Source organism: Oreochromis niloticus, linkage group LG13 (genome assembly GCF_001858045.2).
Source record: "Oreochromis niloticus isolate F11D_XX linkage group LG13, O_niloticus_UMD_NMBU, whole genome shotgun sequence".
In the NCBI taxonomy this organism is placed as follows: domain Eukaryota; kingdom Metazoa; phylum Chordata; class Actinopteri; order Cichliformes; family Cichlidae; genus Oreochromis; species Oreochromis niloticus.
In genome coordinates, this window is record NC_031978.2 from 24786816 (window position 1) to 24807095 (window position 20280).

Below are 20280 nucleotides of genomic sequence, written 5' to 3' on the forward strand. Positions count from 1 at the left end.
ATCACGCACTGGTCAGTTCAGACTGAGACAAATGTGGGTTTACTGCTTGTTACTCGAAAGCAGTTCGTGGAGAAGAAACAGTTTACTTAGTGCTGCATGGCAGAAAATCTTGTAGAATGCCATTAGCAGTACATTAATTGTCTCCTCTTGTGTTACAGCTTGTAATATCATATATAACATTCTCGCGGCCATGGCTTCTGTACTGACCCTTACATTTACTGCCTCCACCGCAGCCTGTTCCTTTCAGAGGAGGGGAAAGGAGGAGGGGAAACTTGTTGCCACTGGCAATAAAGTAAAAATGCGCCGTCAGTAGTCGCCCAGTGTGGGCTGAATAATTAGATGTCACCTTCCATTATAATACATTATCTACCTTATGCCATTCGTAACGTATACACAAGGCTTGACAAAAGATGTTGGCCTTGAAAAAAAGATGAAATGACTGTCTCCCAGAGAGCAGCAGAGTATGCAATAAACAGCTGCTGTATGAAAACCTTGTTTATGGTTTCATTTTTTTTTTAAATGTGTGATGGCTGTAAATGAATGCTCTATTTTTTTCCACTGAATAACACAGCCCTGTCAAAAGATATGGCAATGAAAGAGAGAAAATTAAGTTTCCAAACGCTGCACAACATGAATAAATGAAGGTTGGGGAATAATTACAAATGAAACAGCAAATTAAAGACAATTCTCAGCTTTAAAGCCCTTTTCACAGATTTCTATTACAATTTGATCCGAGTATGGCAAAACCACAAGACCACTCACACCTTTATGTGAAATATACACTCTGTGCTTATAAATGTGAATCTCAGCTAGAAACATCAGCAAGTGTGTGCTCTTATTTGTATTTACTTTTGTTGGTGTTGTGGAGAGTTGGTGACTTACTTGAGATGAGACACTTTAATCATCTCAATGGGTGGCTCATCATTTCCGCGCTCGCCTCTGAATGCAAAGCATCTGCCTGGAAAGCACAACAAACACACACCGAAAAGGAGAAAGTGAGAGGCTGAAGGACAGGAGGTGATAATTGAAGACAGAAGATGGTAGCTTTCCTTATACCTGAGAAAAGGCTGATCCATCTCGTTTTCTTTTTAGTGCCAGTGCATCCTGGTTTTATCTCTTTTGTCAGAGCCAGGAGAGAAAGCTATACACAACTTATTCTAACCATCTGCTCTAATCCGTGCTTAACACTCGCAACTTTCCGGTCACGAAATTCGACATTATGCAGAGCATCAAAGTGGCCCTGCGAGCAAAACAACAATGCCCTTCAGGTGCACTGCATCACATTTGCCAACGGAAGTGCTTATCAGATTTCGCGAAGGACACTAAGGAAAGGTGGCCTGTTTGAAATGTGCAAGTGATAGAGGTGCCTGTTGTAGGTTTAACCTACAGCTGTGTTGATGACGGCAGGTGAGAGCTGTGGTGCATTAGAGGCTTATGAAGCACTGCTCACCATTTACACCTTTATTTCCTTATATAAAGTAGGAAGAATCACATAGGTCAAATGTGCATTTACAAAAGCACATCGCAACTACGACCCAGGGTGGAGCAAACACAGTAACAGAAACACCAAAGGGAAATTACATTCGACTTCTCATTACCATAAAAACTGTCAGAACCTGAAGCGCTTCCATGATTGGATTATTTTTGGAAAGACAAGTCAAAGGGTTGATGCCTGAAATGATCATGGATGTGTAAGTAACAAGTAATCATCAACATTTATGCAATAAACTTTTACATTGTACACGAGGCGTTTCAATCTGGGTGCACAACTTATCTTTACTGCACCTTAGAAAAATCCTTTCACAGGAAAAACAGCATATCCATTTAGGGCAGCTCCTATCACTGCTGCAGAAGCCAAGTACCGCCACAACTGACAGCGTGAAGACGGTTTCCCATCCTAGAGTCTTCAACTTTATCAGGAAATGCTACAAATGCATGAGTTTCCCTTTAAGTGGATTAATAGGTGAAGGGAAAACATTTAAGAACAGAACACACTTTTGCACATGTTCACTTTCCCCGACTGACTGAAATGAACACAAGTAACCTCAAGTAACAGAAACAAATCTGTGTGAATCTGACTTATAAAATCTAGACCATAAAGTTTAGGAGTAAACGTAAAAGCTTCACTGTATAATTGTTCTTTTAAACATTAAAAAATATGTGAAATATTCTACGAACAAAAACGCAATTCAAATACTGTATGGATATTGTTTAGACTTGAAACCCACAAATACTAAATTCACAGAAGCATAATGCATTCAGTTAACAAAACAAATAGTCCTGTTTTTCTGAATCAACCACATCATTATCTCAGAAATTCAAAGAAAACTTTCTAATAAAAACAAAAATATTGCCCTGTTTTTCAGAATTAATGAGATAAGAGCCTCTTTTGGGAGTTTAAGTTAACTTGAAAGCTTGATTTCATGAGCAATAATGGTCCGACTGCTTGGTTTAATACAGGGAGATACTATCATGTTATAAGTCGATTTGAATGCATTTTAGATCCTGGAGAAACGCTGCAAAATCCAGCACATATTACTCAAGTCATGAAATCAATGTCTCAAGTCAGCAGAAGCTCTTTTGAGATTTGTTAAATCAGAAAACGGCAGATTTGTATTATTTTTTACTAAAAATGTTCTCTGAAAAACATGTGCATTGAGCTTTTGTAGAAGTTTAGGTTGTAATCGGTAAATAAGATCAGTGGAGTTACTGAACGGTATGTTTTTAAAATTTTATTGGTCTTAGGGAGCTGTTTCCCTGTTTTCCTCGTGAACCTAGCACCATGCTAGGCTAAACAGATTAAATTGGCATTGATCTTTTCCATCTAATTCTTGGTAAGACAGCCAAACAGAACATATTTTCCAAAATATGATGGACTAAACTGCACAAGAGAGATGTAAACCTGGGCAGTGAAGGCTAAAGATCCTGTCTGCACCTCCAGCATCTACAGGTGGATGACAAATTAAAGGAAAAACCCTTGTTTCAAACTCTATCATGATTGATTTGGTTTCTTCAAGCATGTCATTGTGAACCATATGCTACAGCCTTTGAGGTCAACATAAATGTGGTCTTTGTGAATTGTTACACTGACATGTTACACAACGGTGTCCACCAACACACTGATTTTTTTCTTTTTTCTGCGTCTCTTTAAACCTCTTTTAAATCCAGAGACGTAGGAAAAATACTAAGACACATTGATGCATTTCTGGCAGCACAAGGTGACCCAGCACCTTTCCTTTAATTTGTCACCAGTCTTTAAATTTGTAGTAAAGAACAATTGAACGAAAAAACGATTAAGTATGTTGGATGGTGTGTGGTATTGTAACCAAAGGTAATGTCACAGACTATTAACTTTGACGATGCTGGTGCTTAAGACAGTTAATAAAGTGTCGTGCTAGTCTTGCCATTGTCCTAATGAACACAGGGCAAAGGCTCAGTAAATGAACCACCATTGTGACCATAATTCTTTTTATTGCAGCCATAAAAAACCTGGAGGAATTGGAAATATTTGACCAAAGCAGAAACGACTTATGGAAAAGATGAAAGTTCTCATCAGTTCTTTGCATCTAAAAATTGTGTCTGATTTTCTAATATTTTAAAAAGAAGTAACAACAACACGTATTTTTTAAAGTTCCACTGAAGCCATTAAACATACTTTTCCTCATCACCCGAGGTTACAGAGAAATCATGCTTTCTTTCAGCTCAGAAAATCCAGCATTTCCTATTTCCACTCCTGTGGGAGGCAGAAACACAATAATTCTATAGACATGTAAGAAATCATGATGGATCTCACTTTCAGAGCTAAACTTCCTTAGGTGGTGCCCTAACACTGTTTAGTTTGGACCTTAATTTGGATAGTGTGCAAGTATTCCTTGGAGGGAAAATGGAAGTGTCTCTTTGAGAACCACACAGACAAAGAGAGACAGATAAAAGAGAAAGTCGGAGCGACAGAGACTCAAGTCTCTTTTTTTTGTGTTGGTAAGGATGCAGAAAGCCAAAAGAAAACTCTCAAGAATAAAGGATAATATAAAAGTTGTGGTTGGTACCCTCAGGTACAGATGATAATATGTGCGTGTCTCTCACCAGTAGGCAGGTCGACATGCTGCAGCTCATTTCGCACCAGCCCCATGTTGTTGGGTGCAGAAGTGGCAAAAGACAGGAAACTGGTAAGACTCACCCATTCTATCCCCCTGTGAAATAAATCAATACACACACAAGATTTTTAGTTAAACTGAAAGAAAAAAAAAAATAGTGCCATCTAACAGTTGCAGCCTAGCTGTAAAACATTCCCATTAATACATCCAAGCGTGGTGTGAGGTAGATGGGTTTCGTTAAAGCCCAAAACAAATCGGGAAGGAGCAAAAATCCACAGCAAATGAAGCTAGAAAGTGTGAGATTAGGATATTTTTCGAAGAAGCTGGCCCAGTGGAGGGAGCACAAACTCCACAGTAATGAGATGGTAAATAGCCACATGATTAATTAGTCGATTTCCCCACTAAATGTAAATGAGATGCTAAGAAACTGGGCTTCTTTCGGCATGGCTGTGCAGGGCAACGGCTGCTGGACTCATCTACATAAAGCACCTCTCCTCTCCCAAACTCATAAAACACACAGCTTTAAACCTAAGATTGTACATCACAGCACTGCACTATGTTCCACCTGTGTCTGTATATGAAGAGAGAAGAAAATATCTATTTATATGATAAAAAAAAAATGCACAGGGGGAAACATCTATGAGATCTGTTTAATACGAGCAAACACGTGTTTTAGCAGCGGACAGGTCAACGGAATACATATTGTATGCTGAGAGCGTAGAGAAGTGTTTAAGGAGACAAATTACAAGCGGGTGGAGACATGAATGCTGAGTGTCACTGCTGAAGAGCAAACTCACAGTCACCAGTAACCAGGCAGAAAAAGCCACTGCCTCATTTCTCCCTTTAATCCTTACATACACAGAAGGCGTTTCAAGTAAGTTCTGCTCGTGTTGCGCAGCTCATTAAACTTTGTTGAAGTTTTGTATTTGTGGATACCAACTTCTCTCATTAAAGAAACCCTGGCTCTGCTTGAACGGATGGTGTTTGCTCCCAATCAATCTCTTAACAGCATTAATTGATTCAATCTTGTGCTTAATTAATCCTGGTCAAATAGTTTTGCTGCTCATTACAGAATACTAACTAATGAAGCACGGTTGGCTCTGTGCTGATGTCTGGCGGTTGCATTGTGGGGCAGCTTTCTACGCAAAGACTGTAAATAAAGATAGGGCCTTTTTTCCAGTGTGGCTTTTAGTTTTAGCTCCCTGGAAGTCCCGTTATGACCACTCACGCTTGGGCATCTCTTTAATTCCGGTCTTTAACATCAACTTCTCCTTTAAACTAAGTTGACATTTGTGCATTTGATCCTCTTCATGTTGTTTTTTTGCTGAAGAGCCCGGAGTTACCAAGCGCAGCAGGTTAGGAATGGGACCAGGAGCGTGCTCGTCATCTTGTCAATATTCATAAATGTATGCATCATGAATTCGTCCTTCACTGTGTGACTAACAATGAGCTCTGTTTTACATTCTGAGGCAACCAGGCGGAAAACATTCAGTAAAAAATCACCTGAACTGTGACTTGTACGATCGTGTGCTGGCACGCAGTACAATGAAAAGTTTTTTGGCCGCGCCAGCACATTTGCTCACCGCTTGGTCCGCTCAGATTTCAGGTTCAGTGGCACACTGGAGGAGATCCAAAGTGCATCACAGAGGTAAAAGTGTCAGAGGACAGAATGGGACTTCCACTGAGTGGTGTAAACATTAAAAAAAGCCACTGTGTTGAAAACACAGGCACAGAGGACTGGCTAAATTTAAATCGGGTATGGTTTTTGATTTTTATAGACCAATTCAAAGACAGTTTTGATCACATCTTGTACATTTGAAAATACAGCATGTATCGCTAACCACATCTGAAGAAGCACATCAGGACAAATGAGTTAAAAGAATAGGAAAACTGCACTGAAACAAAGTCAGATTTTAGTCAAGAACATCACCCCAATCTGTCTCCTAATTAGAATAAACAGCCTGAACACTTACTTGATATGAATTCGACATGACTGAATGGTGCCCTTATAAATATGTAAAATGATATGTGATGTGGATTCAGCCCAGCAAGCGTTCTGCCTAATGTGTAACCAGTCTTACAGACAATGCACTGCTTTCTCCCTCCCTGGACTTCTCTGTTACACCACCAACAACAACAAAACAGAAGGACGAGGTCTTTTCAGCAGCTCCCTTATTTCCCAAGAGGTCGCAAGAGTGGATGGATCCACACGTTTGATCTGGCACAGATTATACACCGGATGACCTTCCTGACGCAACCCTCCCATTTATCCAGGCTTGGGACAGGTATTAGAAGTCCACTAGCTTGTGACCCTCCCCCTGAGGCGGGGTTTGTGAATTGAACTGAGGATCTTTCACATGTAAGACAAATGAATTAACCGCTATGCCACTGACACCAAGGAAAAATGCAACAACAACAAAAAAAAAAAACCCAAACAAAAAACAAAAAAAACTTTTTACTGTTTTATTCCAGCTTTTTATTGTGTTTGTAGTGTTTGGGTCCCAATTAGCAGAAATGTCAACAGCTTCTTATTGCTCCTGTTTTTAATGATCACTTTCCTGATTAAAATGCATAGTTAATAACAGAGGGAAGAAGCTTCCTAATTTAGATTACTGCTCTTTCCTGAACTGCCCCTTTGATCTGTGATTGACAGCCTAATTAATTAGCCGCTTAGACTTCAGGGACTGGTGTGTGTTCAGAGCTAAGGGTGCCACAACATGTCTGAATACTGGTGTTGAGTTTCTCCCTCAAATAAGTAAATTACTGTAAAAGGCAGTGGGAAACCAATACATCACTTTTCATTTTTTTCAAGATTGATTATTGTACTTAGCTAAACCACCTCACTTTAATAAATACTTGAAAAAAATATAAACCAAATAGGGAATTATTTCTTGTAAACAAACATGTGTTGACACAGCACATTAATTGTGTGACAGTGAATTGCCTGAATCCACCTCAAGCTGATTGGCTCCTGGGATTTGTCTAACATGTCATTTTTCAGCTAAAGACTGCCTTGAGTTCATATACTTGCTCATTACTGCGACTGAACTGTTGACCTGTAAAAAAAAAAAAAAAAAAAATCTTTTTGTACACAATAACAGAAACAACAGTCTTACCTGACTTCACACGAGTGAACGCTGAGTTCTTTGTGGAGAAGTCCACTCGTTAGGTTGTAGACCAGCACAGACCCGTTGCTCGTGCCTAAGCAGAACAAACGGAAACAGAGAGCAGGGAGTAAGACATACGAGCCAGGCTGATGCAGAGAGGAAGAAAGGTCACAAGCCAGAGTTACTTATCATAGCAGCATCTAGCCTCCAGCAGTATCAGAGACACGATGTGTCAGTGTGACACCCCTGTGTGTTCCCTGTCACTGCAGTAGGTGTGGAAAGAGGCAACACATCAAACCCTGTGTCATTCAGCTCACAGCCCGAGAACATCGCAGTTTCATCTGCTGCTGAAAACGGCACAACAGCTCGATCCGTCCCTAAACTTTACCTGATTAAATACCGCAAGTGACATTCGACACTCCCACAAACTCAAACTTTTTTTTTAAAAACATTTGTTCATGCTGATATTACACTTTTAAAAGTTATTTTCTGACGTTTGCTTATGCAGCTAAAAAACATTTTTTGAGCAAATACAAGAAATGTTGGCCTTTTTTTTTGCACTGAAATAAATTCAGACACAAAAAAATCAAACTAAGACAACTGAGTCATCACTTTGAATCATTTGCATCTTCTAAGGATGTAAACAAGTTTAAGTTCTAAAGCCTTTAATATTCCACCTCAGCTTAATTTACAAAGTGGACTGGCATCATGCCTATTGTGCATATGCAAATACCCCAATTTCATTTTCCTATATATGCAATAATATCCTTTATTTGCACTCTTTGCTTTAAACCATAGACTGTTTTCAAACTACTTGGTAGTTTTTCATAATCAGGAATGACAAAGCTATTATAAAAAACCCAAAACTCTGCAGTGCATCTGATATCTAATGAAGACTCAAGTTTAATGATGTCTGGAAAGCATTTAACTGGGTCTGGGGCATTCCTTCTGCAGGTGCAGAAACACATTTAGTTTTTGCAATTATACTGACTGTGACCACAGTGACTATGATCACATGCTGACACAACATCTGGAGACTGTGATAGGCAGTGTGGCATGGGTGTCTGTGTAAGCACGTTTGTGTATTCCCTTCCGTCTCCCGGTGCTGCTAATAGATGGCATGTAGTGTGGGCACAAAGATGTTTCAGCAGGATTTGAACAGGGAAGGACTGAGTGGAGATGACATTCCTGCAGCCTGATTCCTCACAGCCAGTGTTTGTTTACTTTATGCAAGATTAGTCAGGCTCTGTAGCTCGCAAATTATCACCTTATAGTTTAAGAGATTGTTAATCTATTAAAAACACATGTAAAAATGTCAAGTTGTTGTTTTATGTGGGTCTGGAATACACTTCTTGGCTCAGCATAATGACTCCAATGCTTTAGCTGCCTGGCAAGGTCACTGGAAGAACAAGACTGAAAGAAGTCGCTGCTTCAAGAAATATATTAGTGAGCATGCCTGCTGAAAGGCCAGCCAAGCAAGCTGTCTTTCCTAGTCCCAGTGTTTATGCACAGTTAACCAGCAACTGGCTGTAGCCTTATATTAACCACACAGACATGAGAGTGTATAAGTCTCCTCTAGCACTTGCTCAATAAGACCACACTATTGTTTATTTTATGTAGAACAGAAATACGATGTTTTCTGACCAGCTATTTCTATAGTGCTAGTGGTAGTGTCTGCCTTGCAGTTTCTATCGAGACTAAAATAATAAGAATATCTCAGAGATTTTATGTCTTGGGTTGTCAGTTCTGTTTATTTGTCTTGTAATAAAATAAATTGACGAGTAAAACAAAAATTAACCTTTATCAAAAAGACAGCAGGAGTTAACTATTACAATAATGAATCATTAATTTTAATCAAAAGTTCATCCTTTAAACATTCTGTTTTGGCTTGGGCACGCATAGTACTTGGCGAAACGGCCTCACTAGCGTTTACTGATGATTTCAACGCTGAGGGGAGCAACAAGGTCAAGGCTCAGATCAGCCAAATGCATTAAAAGTCATTGGAAAACATTTTAGCATTCAGCAACAAAGTAAACAGTCCTGAACAAATGGTCATTCGGATGTTATCACAGTGAAGAGTTGGGATCAGTGGCTAAGTGGGTCACCTGGGGACGATGCAAAATATCTCAGGATAACTTCAGGCAGGTACAAGCTAATAAATACAATGATTTTGTTTTTGTGTCATCATATAGACAATTTATGCAATTTTTAATGTACTATAGTTTTTTTTATATTTACTATAGTATCCTTTTTTTATTGGTCGTATAGAATTTATAGCAAAACATTGCATTAATAGCGTATTTAGACATATTCTTGATCGCACTTTCCCATTTAACCTCATGAATTCCTTGAGAGTACCAGAAATCATTTTATCCTTATCCAAAAATTAATGTTTCAATACCAAGTGCAACTGATGACAGATCTGAACTTCATCTGCAGATGAACCCAACAAATTATGAGAAGGGGGAAAGACAGAAAAAAAAAGACAGATATTATAAAGTGACAGCTTTGAATGGATTCTTTTGTGGGCTACAATCCCAATTCCTTTCTGACAGGCCACTGGAGCTGATAATTAAAATCCATCAATCCGATAATTGCTTTGCTTTCTGAGGCACAGTAGCTGCCTTCATGTTTATTTTGTATATTTGTTATTGATAAATTTAGATTTTGCTCTATTGATACTTTATTTAAATCATCTATTTTCTCTGGTCCAAACCAGGCAGGGGAGTGTAGCTGTCAGGAAAGTGTGGATAAACAAATATTAGAAGGCTGGAAGGGATATCAGTCTGTCAGTGTTTGTATAAGCCACTGAATAAGAAGGGTGTGGGCCTTGTACCTATCAGTAATGGAGCTGTCAGATACCCCAAGGCTTACAACTCTTTAAACAGGAGACCAGAAAGCAGTGATTTTGGGAAGCTCCTTGGGTGCAGAGCTTCTGTAACCTTCCCTAAGAGAGGAGGCTCAGAGCAGAAAAGACTGGCAGAGGGGAAAGTGAGAGACGGAAATGAAGAAAACAGAGATGGGAATCCCTGCACTTTGTCTAACTGTAATGAAACTGTGGGAGGCAATTTCAAACCTCAGTGCTTTCACACCATCAGCAGTAGGTGCATCTCCTGCTTTAATTGCACCAATAGAAGGTGTAAAAAGTCTGTATCCTTAGCTGTTCCCCTGACTAGTGTGGCATAACTGAGAACTCAGTGTTTCTCCACTTTAACTTGCGCACACATCAGGGAGAAGCTTAATGCCGACTGGAACAGAGGCCAAGAAAATGAGCTGCATGTGCCAAGCACTCATGCGTGACTCAATCTGGATTTACTGATCAGGTTTATTCTCTGGCTCTTGGTAAATAGGACAAGTAATATATACCAACACCCCCTAGAATACCTGCCCCAGTGCCAGCCTTGGCATCAATACTGAGGAGGTGAGAAATGCAACTGTAACTCTGACTCATTGATCATTAATGATCAAGTAACTGACCTCACAGCCCATTGTTCATTCAGTGGACTGGTTTCAGTTATTGTCAAATGTATTGTTTATAAGATTGGGGAATCCTGCAGTCAGCTGAGACTGAAGAAGTCACTTGGATAAGTGACAAAATGTTTCTCCCACTGAAAACGCTACATCCAGATGAAAAGAAACAACCTTTTGGGATTTACTTACCATCAAGACAATGTAACCTTAAATCGTTTTGTATTTGATGACAGCGTAAGTAGGTAAAGTAAGCAAAGCAACGTTTATTTATTAAGCACTTTTCAAAATCACACACAGACTGAGAGACTCTGAAGTCTTTAGTCATGTACGAGGAACAGGATAACAAATTCTGAGCCTGTGAATAAAGATAGCCACCAGCATTGAATTTTGTATAAATGTGATTTGTATAATTAAGATTAATTTAACACAAATCATTTTTTTTATATATATATATATATATAGCGCAAAAATCACAAAAGTCGCCTTAAGCCACTTTATGTTGTAAAGACCCTACAATAATACAGACATAACCCCAACAATCAGATGACCCCTTTGAGGAAACACTTGGTAACAGTGGGAAGGAAAAACTCCCTTTTAACAGGAAAAACCTCTGGCAGAACCAGGCTCAGGGAGGGGCAGCCATCATGCCACACCTGGTTGGGGGGTGGGTGGAGGGAGACAGACTGTTTAGTGCTCTGTATTTACATACAGGAATTTTATATATGACATTACAGTAATCTGACACAGTGAGTAACAGACTCCAACTCTCCAAATGCAATATTTAATATTATTGTAACTTGTACTTTGTGTGCGCATTCCCTCTAACTGTGCTAATAAAATAAAGTGGCTATAAATGACACGCATTAGCCTCAAGATACCATTTTAATTAAACATACTTCAGCTTCTGAATTATCTGGACGCTGCCTCCACCTTTCAGCGGAGATTGTGATTCTCCTTCTAAATCCTCGGCGTAATTAGCCAGACCTTCAAACTTATTATTCACAAGGCATTTCACTGGAAGTGGAACAAAAGACACATTTCAATAATGCAGCTAGAGACTGTTTAACTACTTGACTGTGCAAGATGACAACGGGGACCTGCCAAATGATGTGCAAAGAAAACCTAATCATCCTGTTCTAGCTTTAGACTCAAAATGCTACCGAGAGCCAGCTGTGCCAAGTCAACCCCACACCATCTGCAGCAGAATGGGCAGCCACTCCAATCCCTCGTTAAATTGGGGAGGGAGGGTCAGTTTTTTACTATTGCTACCTCTTCATTCATTTCACTCCTTAACAAAAACACACCTAAGACAATTTGCTATTAACAGTTTAGGTTTTCGTCTTTTAGAACTATTGCACTAATTAGGTGATAATGTGCAGTGAACTTAAGAAAGTTCTGTCTTCCATAACTGTGGACCTGACAGGTGTATAGCAAAAGTAAACAGACCAAGAAAATGGTTATAAGACGTAGAGCTTGAAGGTATTATTATTCATCTGCCTGTCTGTAGGTATGAAGCAGGCAATGTATCTTTAAGGTATGATTAATTTATGTGTCCAATGTCAGGGGACAAAGTGTAGCCTATTTTTCAGCCTGACAACTAAACTGAAGGTTTGCTGCAACGGGGAGCGAAAAGCTGCCTGCCTAGACTTAAAATGGAATTTGGCACAGAACCACGAGTGTGTGTGTGTTTGTGTGTGCACGCATGTCTACACACATGAAAAGCAATGGCAAAATGAGGGGAAAGAAACACAATCCTGCTCTTAATTTCCCCTTCAAATTTAGACTTTCATAATTTTATGCATCATTACTGTAGTGAGGAGGGAAAAGAAAATTGCTATGCCGATCTAAAACTAATAAATCCAAACTTTGACTGCTTCTCTCTCTCTTTTGCCTGGCAGCTGTCTTAGGAGAGTAATAACAGAGGATGATACTTCAGATTAAGTCTATGCCTTGTGCCATCATTTACCGAGACCGCACAGTAGGATTTGATGGCCCGCTGCTTACTCACCGTCTGCCTCAAGGACATAAATTTACAGCAATGATATGCATATTCACAAATCCTGACATGCATTTCATTTGAAAAAAATCAATTTTGAGTTGTTTTTTTTCCCCAGCTCAAACTTGAGATTGTGTTGCTATTTGAAATAAAGACCTGTTTAACTTGCTTGGCTTCATATCAGCTCTGTTAATTTCCTGTTAGGGACAAAAAAAAATTGTGATAATTTGACTGTGTTCATTTTGGTGTGTGTGTTTAACTTTGTAGCAAAAAACTCTTAATTTGACAAACGGAATCAAATTTATGCTTTTCGAGTCAACTGGGGGGAAAAAAACCTAGAGCGTTAACAAAGAGTGTGGATGTGCATGAAATTAAAATGTGCAGCTGCAGCTTATAGCTGCATAATCATTTCATCTCGTCTCCCTCAAAAGCAATCTTCACTCACTGGATATTTACAAACAAACTTTGATAAAAATCCAACCAGGCTTTTCCTCAAACAGATCTGTGGTAGTTACACACGGCGGCAAGAACGGCATAGATGAGTAAAATTTAATAAACATAAAAACAAAACGAACCCTTCTGTGCTTCGGTATGGCGAGCCAAACAGTTGCTGATAAACGTCCATTTGTGTCTTCAACTTGGCATTCTTTTAGAAATCAAACTGCTGGCAGTGCACCTCTATACATTTCACTGATCAATAAAATTAGAAAAGCACTATATAAATGCATTCCCTTTACTATCTATTTATCTGTTAGAGTTAGCCTCGTCTAATTGACTTTCCTACACAGCTAGAAACTATAATTTCTCCAGACACTACTTCTAAAGCTGAAATTGCACTGTTGGTATTGGTGGGACTTCATTTTATTTTATTGTATTTTGCAGCCAATCGTTTAATGGACATTGTTAAGCTGTTGGGAACAACAAATAAAATCATCACTGTTTGATATCACTCATTTTCTAAGTCCCCCCCCCCTTTTTAGGCTACAAGCCACTCTTGAGCAGGCGGAGAGAAATATAGATATATAGGCTGCTGATATCTGCTTATACATGCAGCACTGAGGTGACATGCATATTTTCGTGCTAACTAGTGCTAATCTTGAGGTCACTTTTGATCAGGCCATATCCTTCAATGAGCGGAGAGTGATGCCGTAAACCTAGTTCATTCATGACTTTTAGGCTAATCAATTACAATTAGACTATTGTAAATCATTATTATCATCAGGTTGTTCTAAAAGGTCCCTAAAAAGCCTCCAGTTAATACAGGGACAAGAGAGAAAGATCATATTTCTCTCATATATTTTTTCCTGTTAAATCCAGAATTGAACTTAAAATCCTTCTCATGAATTATCAGGCCCCATCATATCTTAAAAACCTCATTGTCCTTTCTTAACCAAGCACTTCGCTCTCAGACTGCAGACTTACTCGTGATTCCTTGGATAGAAGTAGAATTGCCTCAGCCTGATAGCTGAGGCAGAGGCTTCAGCTATCAGGTCCCTCTCCTGTGGAGCCATCTCCCAGTTTGGATTTGGGAGACAGACACTCTCTCTCTATGTAAGAATAGACTTAAAACTTTCCTTTTTGATAAAGATTATAGTTAGGATTGGAACAGGTGACACTGAACCATCCCTTAATCACGCTGCAGTTGGCTCAGGCTGCTGTGGGACAGCTGTGATGTGCTACACTGTGACACACTGAGCACTTCTCCATTCACCTCTTTTCACTTTCCAGGTGTTTAGAATAGAATAAAAATATTATTATCCCACATTGGGGATTCACGATTTTCTGTTGTTGTTGTTTATTTACCACTGCAAGATGTCATTACTTTTTCATCTTCTTTCTCTCTCTCAGTGTTTTTGCCTGTCTCCCTATGCTTTGTTTTTTTCTGTTCTTCCCTCCCCAACCAGTCACGACAGATGGCTGCCCCTCTCTGAGCCTGGTTCTGCTCGAGGTTTCTTCCTGTTAAAAAGACATTTCTCCAGCCTACCTTCACACAGTCTTTGCCCATAGGGGGTCATTTGAATGTCTGGGTTTTCTCCAGAATGCTGTAGGGTCTTTACCTTACTGTGTAAAGCACTTTGTGGCGACTGTTATTGTGATTTGGTGCTATATCAATAAACCTGAATTGAAATGTATTTTCTTTATTAGCTCATAGAGTTTGAAAAATACAAGCAGTGGAAGCATTTGGCACACTTGCTACACTTGTGAGGCTGAGCCTCTGTGAATAAGGTGATAACAATTCCAGTCTCATAAATACAGGGAGCTTTTCCCACATTGGTTACAGCAATGCTGTTTCTCTACAGTGTGGATAGACTGATCCAGCTGTTATTCACTGAAAACATCTTCACACTCATCATGAGGTCTGTCTGGATATTTCCAGCTGTGGTTCTGTGAAGCAAACAGAGATGGACAATAAAAAAAAAAAGCCAGTCATAACAGTGTAGTAAGGTTAGCAAATCACACAGGAAGAGGTCTCCTGATGCACAGAAAAACTGGGCATGGTAGAAGTGAAACATTAAGTCGATTATCTTTTGATAACTTTTTGAAATTTTCTATAAAACTTTAAACAATGTGTGTGCCCGTATCTGACAGTAGCAGCAGCTATATCCAGAACGAACTGAATAAGGGGCTTTCTCTGTGTTAAAAAACAGAAAAAAAATAGCACAGTTGGATTGTGGAATTTATTGCTCAGGGCAGTTCTCAGGGGTTATGACATCACAAGCTGATATACTACTACTCATTCTGGAAGCCTTTTAAATATAGGCAGGTACACACTGGTCTCTAGTCTGTAGTATAAAGCTGTATATAACAACTATCACTTACAATTATGTGAATAATAATAGTCAATAAGAGCTTTTTATTTAAGTATTAGCTGCTTTAAGGAAATACGAGTTATCTGTGGGATGTAATCAGTGCAATGGGGCCAAAATAAGATCACTTCAAGTGTTACAACTGCTGTTGATCCCTTTTGCAATGACATTACAATAAAATGTCTTTATAGCTACTAAATGCCAACAGAAGAAGCAGAGATGGAAATTTTACACGCAGTAAATATTCGTTAAAGAACTTACATCCATGAATTATGTCTGTTTTTTTTGTTGGTGTTAATCTTCTATCAGGCATTCCTCCATCTTTAAATCCCCTCTGGCATAAACAAACAGAAATAATAAGTGCGGTAAAATGCTAAAACACTGCAGCAACAACAGCAATTGTATTAAAAATCATCACCCAAACACATCAAGGAAAATTCGTCTGACCTTTAAAATTGAAAAAAAGAAATAAAAAAATTAAAAAATAATGAATTTTTTTTTAAAAGTAGCAATAAGAAAGCTAATCCAGGTGAATAGTAAACAGAGAAACAATGAATAGGCTTTCTATCTAATTTCCGTTTAAACAACTTCAGCTTGGAAAGGAACCACATTTAGAAAAGAATACATAAAAAATAAAACTATTTATGTCACTTTTGTGCACTCAAACATTTGTGTTTTTTACAGTAAAGCCCTCCACACTATACAACATCAATTACAAATGAAATGAACTAAACAAAGCTTGTTTTCTTACCATTCCAGTGTCGATGATGTTTAATTATCGTCTGCAGTCAACATGCATCTTCACACTGAGAGACGGGAGGTTTGAAAAACCCAGCACTGGTTTCCAAGGTAACCAAAGGTGAATCCAGTTCGAGTTACAGAAGCGTTTTTAAAAAAAATGAACAAATGCAAAAGATAACCCGGCCAGCTACAAAGGAAGAATACGTCACCCAATAATAGAACCAAAGTCCTTTTTCGCTCCTCAGTGGGCCACGAACTCGGTCTCAAATACCAAAGTGTTCGTCAACATTAACTTACCCTAGCTTGACAATTACTCACGGATAATACAGTCAATGCTTAAATGTTTTGCCACCATTAATTTACTAATGCTTTGACATCTAATTCACTTGGTTGTGTATCAAGGACTTGTCAATAATAGTAGGTAATGATGATAAAACAGCAGCAATACTGTGTTAAAATCTTTAGTGGACTTGTAGGACTGCCAATGTGAACTCAAAAGAAAGCAAATCAAACGTATACGGTTCAACAAAAACACGACATTTAGACTAGAGTTAGCTGCATTTACAGTTTCTGCGGAATTTACCAACGTCACTTAAAATTAACTCTGTTGCGTGGTTATAATGATTAAATGATGATATAACAAATCAATAGTTTGTTTTGCTTTTTTTGGTTTTTTTCCAGTAAAACAGAAACCTCATAATGCCAGCGGTAGTGACTCATTTGTCATAAAGTTTTGCAGAATTGCGTGATTGCGAGTAACTGGTTTCCTATTACCTACCTACAGCCAGAAGGGGTTGATAGTGGTTGATATTTTTGGTGGTAAGAGGTGGACACATGCGGATGGCAAATGGTGGCAGTGGCAGACCAGACAGCAAACCGGTTAGCAGGAACTTCAGCTGGACTTCTTGCTGGTTGGAAGATGTAGGAAGAGTCTCACCAGCTATCAAGGTCTGACCTGGAGATGGACAAAAAAAGATAAAATAAAAAGACAAGACGTCAAGTTTTAAGTTTGACATAATGTGAAAAACTACCTCTTATTTGCTCTTAAATAATGAAATAACAACAGGTTAGGAAAATCTAACCAAAATCAAGACTTTTCTTTCGTTATCACTGTCACCATTGTATTCTATCTTATACAGCTCATATGTAGAGGGAAGGCTGTCATTCTGTAAATCAATCACTGTATAAGACATAGACAGCAACACTGGGGTGCTACCATCTGTATGAATATGTTCAACGAAGAAATAAATAAACCCAAGCAAAATAAACAAAATGTAAGACAAAAAAACATAAACAAAATATAAACAGAAGCTTCCTGAGAGCAGCAACATCAACAAGTGAACTGCAATAACAAGATGCTACATTATGTGAAACAAACAGTGTTTGAATATTGTGTAGGAAATAAATCATCCCAAATCAAGACTGTGGCAGAGTATCATCTGCACCCTTGGGAAGGAATAAGTCAAAATATGTTAAAACAATCCCAATCTTTTGAAATCATTGATAGAGGTATGAATCTCTCATTTCTTTTTCCATATTTTCTAAGAACTCTAGACACCTCGTACTTGTAAAAAGCTTAATAGCAGCATTCCAATAGTGAGACACCTCACTCATGTTATCAGAGAACGGGTTTACGAGATAAGTAACCACAAGTTTTTTCAATACTTTAAAATCACAGATTGAGACATGGATGTGATGGCAATTCGCTTAAAAAAAACAATTTCATTACTGCACATCAGACTGCGCATTTTAATGCACTGTGAACGAATAAATCATCTTTATCTGTGTATCTGCTGGAGAGCTTTAGTATTCTCTGAGGAACAAACATTAAGTTGTAAATGGCACTTGTTAAATAATTCATTTGGTTTTCTTGATTTCTTTACACTGGATGTGTATTGTCTTTCAGCTTGGAGTTATAATAACACAAGATTAGAATATAATTACAAATAAAACAAAAAAAAAAAAACCCCAAACAAACCACACTGTGCCTACCATAAATTGCAACAAAGGAAAAAATGGTTGTCTAGTTTCCAGCTCTTTCCACATCTCAGTGTAATAACAAGCATGTTTTTTTTCACAGACTATAAGTAACCTGCATGACAGTGATATTTCCTCATAACAAGAGCTTTAGTCAGCAACTGTCAAACAGAGCTACTGCTCCAGGCAGTAGATGGCTTCAGTCTGTGTGTGTGTGTGTGTGTGTGTGTGTGTGTGTGTGTGTGTGTGTGTGTATGTATATATATATATATATATATATATATATATATATATATATACACATATATATATATCTATCTAAAGGATGAGACAGAAAACTCCTCCCCTCTAATGCCATCCACCTCCCACAGGTCTGCCGCTCAATGCAAGTTAACTCTCACTTAATACAAATGACAAACCTAACACACAAAAAAAATCATCCTATTACAATTTTACATTTACATTCATCTTTTGACAGGCAGCCTTAAATCATCAGGGAGGATAAAGAGAGAGGGTGGAGAGGAAAAAAGGAATTAAATGAAGGAGAGACATCATAAGCAGAAAAGATGAGACAAAAAAAGGGAAAAAAGGGGAAAGAGAGGAAGGGCCATGCATCTATGGGACTCTTTGTGCAGAGCTGCCCAACGGGGGAATAAGGCTGGCTTGTGAAGTGCACAGAGGAGAAACCAGCAGTCACACATTAAAGCAGAAACTGAAGGGGTGCCTCGAGGCCCACTCAACTCGCAGAGGTACAATAAAAGATACACTAAGACCTGCAGCATCCACACACACTAATCTAATTCCCTTCATGTTTTTGAGTTTTCACATTTTCTTTCAAAAAATGAAAACCATCCTTCTATGATGAGAATGAGAATGCTTCAGCTGCACCAAGATGTGACATGTGTGACATTTTGCCTTTCAAACAGCAAACTATATTGTCTGAGATGCGCCTTGTAGTGGAGTGTTGATGGTGGTGGTGTGTTTAGGCATACCAATCATGCTGTTAAGAGACAGATCCTGAATCTTTTTCTGGTTTGGACCCAGTGGAGCTCCACAAAATGACACAGGGGAGTAGAGCGGCGACAGACCCGAGCTGTCGTGGAGAAAGAGAAAGAATCATTCACCACATGAACTTCAGAGTGACATAAATGAATAAACACATGCGATATTTCATAAGCTGCATACAAATTATATGCATTGCGTCTTAACCTTCCTTAGTTAACTCAGCTTTCCCTTTCAAAACGCACCTCACTGAGAGTATAATTTATGTCATTATATCAAACATAAGCTAAAAAACCTTTTAGGAAACATCAGACTGTCAATTTAGAGCACTGCAAAAGAAAACTTCTGCAACTCATTAGCCGTGAAACAGAAAACCAACCTGTCAAGCAAATGAATTCAAACAAGACTATAATAAGAAAATTCCTCACATACTGACGGAAAGCAAAAACTTGTCATCCCTTTTTCATTTAATGCTGTAGATTTCTCTTGTTTGCCCACATTAAATTGGCTTGTTCACAGGCAGGCAGAATTCACTCTGTCTCACGTAGGAACCCGACTTAAGAGAGAAATACAAAACTGTTCTCGACAGCAGCGAGGGAACGCTCCATCAAACGAAAAGACACGTCAACGACAACCCAACCCCTCTGCACAGCCCACCTGCACCAGTCACGATGAAGACTACATTTAGGTCAGAGGATTATTATTTAAAGTCAGCTTGAGTCACCTTACAAAGCAGTCAAACTTTTAACCATTACGTCTAGCTTTCAACTGTGAAATTTGTAATGTAACTTTGCAGAATTATTTGGCTTTCTTCATACGTGTGCGTGTACCTAGGATTGGTAGCAGCCTTGCCAGTGTGGGCTCTGAGCTCCCACAGCATGGCTCTGCCATCGCTGACCATGAGCGCAGCCTTGTTTTCGTTGACGGGGCAAATCACCATGCGATATGGTCGGACAGTCTTCGTGACTCGGATGGCGTCACACTGAGAGCGCAGGTCGTACACAAGCTCCTGGACACTCTGTTCTGGGTCTGGGAAACCAAAGGAATGAGGGAAAAATACGACAAAGAATTAGGGAGAGAGAAAA

The 20280-nt window shown here is 38.9% G+C and overlaps 1 protein-coding gene across 1 annotated transcript in view; it reads right to left on the minus strand.

Moving 5' to 3' along the window:
• Positions 1-20280, minus strand: part of wdr11 (WD repeat domain 11) — a 55879-nt gene that overhangs the window by 23437 nt on the left and 12162 nt on the right. Inside the window, exons 8-13 of the mRNA XM_005473868.3 lie at positions 20026-20224; positions 19186-19286; positions 16995-17171; positions 7211-7295; positions 4084-4190; positions 883-958 (exon numbers count right to left, since the gene is read on the minus strand). Coding sequence (XP_005473925.1) covers positions 883-958; positions 4084-4190; positions 7211-7295; positions 16995-17171; positions 19186-19286; positions 20026-20224 — 745 coding nt within the window. The remainder of the gene's footprint in view (positions 1-882; positions 959-4083; positions 4191-7210; positions 7296-16994; positions 17172-19185; positions 19287-20025; positions 20225-20280) is intronic.